A 6,777-nucleotide genomic window follows, 5' to 3' on the forward strand; every position below is an offset into this window, starting at 1 on the left:
GGCCATTCTCTTCCACCTCTTGTAAGTATTTGACTTGTTCTATGTTTTTCTGCAATTTCATAGTTTATTCATCTTGAATGTGTTGATATATTTTTATATATTTGATATACTGCTATAGATGTGATTACCATTGATTTTAGGAAAGAAGAAAATGAGTGTGGTAATAGTGGCAGCAAGACGTGGTGGTGGACTTGCCTCTTCCTGTGTGTAGCTGCGTCTGTGGTGTTGTTGAAACTGATAATGTCCTATGCTGCAAGCTACCTTACACTCGCTCCAATCGAAGTCACAGACAAGCAAAGATCTCTACTTGCTATTGGGGAATCGGGTTTGTTTAGAGATTTTATTGATTTTCTTTCTTTGATTCTGTTACTCTTTGACAAGGCAATTTTCCTGACCTCTGGTTCCTCTCACTATTACCCTATTCAAAAATGAAAACAAAGTTTTGTTCTATTAAAGTCATTTGTTTAGTTCCATTGTGCTTTATTAAGATAATTTGTTTGGTTGTGTTCTTGCTCACAAGTGGTAGTATCTATGCCTGTTCTGCCCTACTTGTGATGTACAAGGAAGATTCTCACAGTCAAAGTTACATTTTTTCTAAAGTTTTAGGGTAAATTCACTGCTTGCAGCTGACTAAATTTTATATTAGTGGATATATTTGCTTTTTACAGTCAGAGGGTTATATAGACAGAAGATAATGAAACCAATAAAGAGTTGTACAAGTATAGCAAGAACAGTGAAAAATGACACCATATCACATTTTTTTTTTTTTTTTCAGATCTTGGGTTTAAACCAGCAACCCCCAAGAAAGCTAGCTCAACTCCAGTTGTAGACAAGTCCATATCCTTATCGTCATTATTTGGAGCAACACTCCGCACTCCCACCCCTCTGAGTCCACCTGGGGCAGTGACTCCAGTGAACCTGACAGGTGGATCATGGGGGAATCTCTCCTCACGCAGTTTATCACCATCCCCATTACAGCACTCACTTCAGACCCCAGGTTCCTCTCCTACGAGTCCAGGTATGGAGTGGTGCATATTAATGCAGTGATTTGACTGCATGCCAATAATACTCTTTAACCCTTTGGCGATGGTGCATCACACCTGTGTGACACAGCTAAATGCCCGATGCCGGGGCGTCATACATGTATGACATTCCCAATGCAATATTACATAGGCCCGGCGTAGGGGGTTTCCACTTATCGCCGGGCCCGTTGGGATTGGGTTAAGGGACCAAAAAAATAGGAAATGTGGAAATATTCACAATAATTTAAAAATAATTTTAGGTAACTGCTTTGCAGTTTTTGATGCTTTTTCAGGCTAATATAATTTTAAGAATAACATATTCTTGAGGCAAAAAGATTTATAAAATGACTGGGCAGATAAGAATTGGAAAGACCTTAATTGTAAAAAAAAAAGGAATAAAGCAAAAACATTATGCAGGGGTCCTCAATGAGATTAACAAAGTCCACATTTTGCTCTACCACCTTTTTCTTCTCTTTTGACAGCCATTAACTTCAACATGTCAGGTAGCAGCTCTGGCTCTGTTACAGCAAATTCTTGGGCTTTCCATCGCAATCAATCATCCATCCTCGACTCTTCCTATAATGTGTTGACAGTAAGTGTATTGTATGGATCAAGTTTATGATTTTTTTTGTCTTATAAGATAACTAGTTACAAGTAAATGCCTTGTTTAGTAAGCATAAGTTTCTGCGGAGTGTGGGATATTTTGTATCTCAATTTCCTTTTGTTTTTGTAAGGGTTTGGGATAAAAAGTTTACTTCAAAATTATTATATTTTGAAATGTTTTATGATTAGTTCTTATTTGTGGCCTTGATTGATGTAATTTAGATCAGGTTTTGACAAATCCTAATTAAATGGATTCTATATAATTATTCTTTTATTTATTAATTTCACCTCTTAAATGGTAATATTCCAGTACAATACTTTGTCTTTATCAGATAAAAACAGAATATACAAGGCAATCTAGAGCATAAGCCACTCCCCCTGTGAGTTGACATGCACAGTCAATAAGCTTCCTTTCCTCCACAGAGCCCTCAACATCACATGTTCTCCCCATCACAACTCTCAGATTCTCTGGTGGGTAACCGACTAGGTGGGGGTGCCAACAGCCCCCCATCGCCCACCATGTACAGCCCGCCCATCACTGACCAGTCTGAACTCCAGGATTACTTGCAGCAATACAAGGAGAAGGAGAAACTTAGACAGATTAGTAAGAACAACAGGTTTTGTATATAAAGTTACTCTCTTAGGCATTGTTGGGTGTGATAGTATCAGATGATCAGAAGTTACATTGTATGTAAGATAATTTAGGTAATGACATTAACTTTTCCTTCCCTCAGTGTCACAGTCGGAGAGCAGTAATGGTATGAATAGCTCCCTGTGGGCTTATGGTGGTTCTCCGTTGTCACAGTTGTCTGATTACAGTAATCTCCTTCGCAAAAATATCTATCAAACTGCCACTAAAGACACAGGTAAATTGCTGTAGCCTATAGTGTTTACTTTCATGAATAATTTTACTTTTTATTTTTTCACATTCTAATTTTCACTGAACATTTAATATAAGAATGCAATAAATTGACAAGACATTCAGTGTAACATTTTGTAACACTTTGACAGGACTTGAGACCAATTCTGCTGATAGCAAGAATGATGATTCCAAGGCTTCAACATTGTGCAGTAGCAGTGTCAGCAAAATCTGGCGAAAGAGAAATGTCACACCTGAGGAACTGTTTCAGGTGAGTCCTCTGACAGCTTTTTTGGTGTTTTTGATAATTGGCAGAATATGTTCTATGATTTTTTTAGAGTGACAGAATTTATTGTTTTGCTCTTTATCTACTCCATTTATGTGCTCTCATCCATTACCTTTCTCTTTTAATTCATGTGCATAACCTCTATATTTCCTTGCAGTTTACTGAAAATCTTCGCATCTGGATGTCGGCAAATCTCCTGGTTCCTCTAGTAAAGGATATTGACAACACCAACAAAGCCTTGAGTGCTGCAGCTCCGGAAATACAGATCGGTTGTGTTGGGGTTGACAAACTAAAGAAGACAGCACAGAATATCTCTGGAGTCAAACAGCTGTCAGATGTAAATTAAAGATTGACAGTTATTTTCTTTTCAGATTTCTTTATCTCATACAGGAATTTAACAGAGATGAAGGTTAAAAGATGAATGATAGTAGATGTAAAACTGCAGATAACCCTTTAGCAACTACTTTTTGTTTTTCACAAGTGTATTTCTACTTACAGTTGATCCCCTTCTTGGACATGACAATACACCAGGACTACCTTGTGCACCGACTGCGTGAGCTCAGTGCAGGAGGCGCCATATCAGCCTATCGTTGGAATGGAGGCAGCAGTAACTTCAATGGGAAGCCTTGGAAAGATGAATATCCAACAGATACTGCTGTTAGTAGTTGTTGAATTATTTTGATACTTCTGAACAGTGATGTAATGTATTGTATTTTACCTGGTGGATCTTCTAGGTCCCTCTAAGTTTTTAAATGTTTTGTTTGTTATTTTTTTGGTATCTGATTGTTACAAATTTAGAGAAAAATCATGTTAGATTAAGAGCTTTCATACTGAAAACTTAGAGTTTTAATATGACAATAGTTTAAATATCTGGAAGCAAGTGATTGCACTGGTTGCTTCTAATTTTTCTGTACAGCTTACTCGCCAGTAACTTTAACCCATTCACGCTGGGGCCGTTCCGGCTTTGCACGGTCGCAATACCGGGGTTCTCAAACGCATACGCCTAACGCCTCGAGATTCTCGGGCGCACAAGCCGCGAGCCTGGGTTGCCCGCTCGCTCTACCCGAACGTGCGGCTTCCCCTCATAGCTCGTCCAGGGCGTCTGACGCGAAAACCACAATACGTGCTATCACGTCAAACGGCTCCAATGGGTTAACCAAACCTGGTCATTCACATTATTCGGCTCATAGCCTAATATAGAATAATCCCGCAGTATATTTGATGAAAAATATTGTTACATTACAGATCCTCCTCCATGTTTTTGCCATGTATATGGACAGACAGCTTCCACCAGACATCCAGCAGCCAGAAGGAAGGACATTTTCCAGTACGCACTTGATCAAGGCACCTGAAAAGCCTGCCAAGCCTACTTCAAGACCTCTTCTGTATCTCACACAGGTATAGAACGTGGAAAGAATAGAATGATATTAAATGTAAAACTTTTATGGTATTTAGATATCTTGTTTTCTAGGTAAAATTATCTTTGGTCTTGAACCTTGTCACATATGCTTCAAAAGCACCTCCCTTAACTTTTTAGGGGCATTTTAGCACATCGAAGGAGAATGGGGGAAAAAAAATTGTCTATAGTTTTCTTTCTTTCTTTTTCTTTTTTTCTTTCTTTCTTTCTTTCTTTTTCTATCTTTCTTTCTTTTTTTTCTATCTTTCTTTCTTTTTTTTCTATCTTTCTTTCTTTTTCTATCTTTCTTTCATTCTTTCTTTCTTTCTTTCTTTCTTTCTTTTACTTGGGTGGATACATTTTCTAAAATTATGATGAGATCATTATTTCACCAATTTATCTCATTCTTATATAGTGTGTGAACCAATTCATGGCATTGCTTATATTTGCATAATGCTGCTTCCACCAGCTAGGTAACTGTCTAAGTTCAAGATCTCTCCTGGTGCGATGCCGTGCTGTGACTCTTTGAGCGGGGTGATAATCAGAGGTTTTTGCATTTGTTTACATTTCTCCTATGATTATACATACATAACAATGCAAAACATATGCTTTGAGGAAGAGATCATGATGTGATATCACATCACCCTGCACCAAAATATTACATAGTTTTTGAGACCATATATTTGGGGGCTTTCTGTTGGAGGGGTAAAAAAAAAAGGGAAATAGAAACCAAATCTGATTAAAATTATGTTTAAAGGCATGTTATGTTACCTACAAAGGTAAATAGGATCATGCTGGCATTACTTGATATGTATAAATACACATAAATTCTGTCTACAACATTCCAAGGAATCATCAGCTTTTTATTTTTTAAATGGTTTGCAAATGCATTAGAGCAGAAGAAAATTAATATTTACTATTAGTTGTCAATAACTGAGAGTGGAGTTTAGAACATATTTATATAATTTGTTGTTCATTTCAAATATGCTTATTTTTGTGATTTCTTGGAGTGCATCATAAATTAGGAAAGAGATTACAGAAAGTTGAATCCATATTTTCCATGAAGATACAATTACAATGCTTCAATATCTCTTGTTCTTTCCTCAGGTAAATCCTCCCCACCTAAAGGTAGTTCTCCCCCCTGACGAGGAGTGTGAGGTCGGCAGTGGCAGAAACAACTTCATCCATTCACTCCTCCTGTTCATTCATCATGTGACGCATCAACAACACTCTCGTATTGCCAACATCAACCTCACCATGTCGGGCGTAAACCTAACGTGGGTGGTGAGAAAGAGCTGAAAATAGGGTGCTATGATTCTCGGTGTAAAAGCTATCATTGTAGTTGCTATTGTTTACAACAGTATTACTGACTCTTAGATTAAGATATTTCTTGTGTTGACAGTGAAGTGAACCTTTCGCCTTTTGATCTTTTTTAATTATTTCTCCACATCCTATCGCTGCCGTGAAAGCTATAAATGCCAAAATAAAATGTAAGAAACATTGCATAGATTGGCTCATTTGTATTGATTGTATTGATTTCACCTATTTCAATGTTGCATTTCCATTTGCCTAAACAGTGCAGAAGTGAAAATCATGAAAAAGTATTGTAAAGTTGTGTTACTAATTGATCAGTACCAGTTTAGCCTTTTTTACTTAACTTATAGTTCCCTAAATATGGAAAAACTGTTATGTTCATTTATGTTCCATTGTAAAATATTTGTGTGATAGGTATTTTAATTTTTTGAGAAAAATATGCTTGCTAATAGGCTTTTTGGCTGTTATTGCATTGAGGTTATGTACTTGCAGAATTACTGATTGTGTAAAGAGGAGTGTAAGAACCCAGTGTACAAATATATCACCATTTACATAATACATGTGTATGTACTGAATGTTTGTCTTTTAAAGTAGGTATGTTTGTCTGTTGTGATTGGTCCATCTATTTGTATATTACATATGTATATCATCAGTATGGATGTTTTTGTATGTGTTGTAATGCCTCTTTGCACCTACAAATTTCTAACAATTATTTTGAGTCATGCATTGTATGTACATATCTTTTCACTATTTTTATGTGACTGTGACATTAAAAATAAAAATGTTAGCTAACATAGTCTTTCACTCCAGTTAACATTCATGTCTGTATTCATTTAACTCCTTAATGATGGATGATGTGACATTTGCATCGTGGCTTGGCTTGTCTTCTTGCCGGTGACACGCCTTTTGTCTGACCAGCTTGGCGGGCGATTAGGTGGATAGCAGCTGGCCGCTGCCTCGGTGGACGAGTAGCAGGCGGTATTGGCCTGCACACATTGAAATACCAGTAGAACCAAAACTACCCGTCATTAAAGGATTAGCAAATTAGCTATTATGAGTACAACATCGTATACTTAATTTAATAACAACAGCCACTTGCAGATTAGGCAGAATACCAATTTTACTTGAATTTTTTAATCTGGTCTGTCACAATATGGAATATTATTTTTGTCCTCTACTTTGTATTTAATTTAATTTTTACACATAAATGGTTTCTCAATGTGGAAAGAAGAATCACTTGATAAACTTACCTTACCTGTTTAACTCATTTTTTTAATTTGTCAGGAAAAAGTTTTCT

At 36.8% G+C, this 6,777-nt stretch overlaps 1 protein-coding gene across 3 annotated transcripts in view; it reads left to right on the forward strand.

Annotated features, from left to right (window-relative positions):
* Positions 1–6,272, forward strand: part of LOC122256177 (transmembrane protein 209) — an 8,520-nt gene extending 2,248 nt beyond the window's left edge. For all 3 annotated transcript variants that reach the window (XM_043020683.2, XM_086536411.1, XM_086536412.1), the window contains exons 2-12: positions 1–21; positions 141–325; positions 776–1,018; positions 1,505–1,614; positions 2,049–2,229; positions 2,360–2,491; positions 2,637–2,755; positions 2,928–3,107; positions 3,269–3,427; positions 4,016–4,168; positions 5,274–6,272. The exon at positions 1–21 is cut by the window's left edge and continues 117 nt beyond it. In XM_043020683.2, the coding sequence (XP_042876617.1) occupies positions 1–21; positions 141–325; positions 776–1,018; positions 1,505–1,614; positions 2,049–2,229; positions 2,360–2,491; positions 2,637–2,755; positions 2,928–3,107; positions 3,269–3,427; positions 4,016–4,168; positions 5,274–5,465 (1,675 nt within the window). In that variant the 3' untranslated portion in view covers positions 5,466–6,272. The remainder of the gene's footprint in view (positions 22–140; positions 326–775; positions 1,019–1,504; positions 1,615–2,048; positions 2,230–2,359; positions 2,492–2,636; positions 2,756–2,927; positions 3,108–3,268; positions 3,428–4,015; positions 4,169–5,273) is intronic.
* The last annotated feature ends 505 nt before the right edge of the window (positions 6,273–6,777 follow it).

The sequence above is a fragment of the Penaeus japonicus genome, unplaced genomic scaffold, assembly GCF_977035675.1.
Source record: "Penaeus japonicus unplaced genomic scaffold, GWHDUDI00000001_assembly GWHDUDI00000004, whole genome shotgun sequence".
NCBI lineage: Eukaryota > Metazoa > Arthropoda > Malacostraca > Decapoda > Penaeidae > Penaeus > Penaeus japonicus.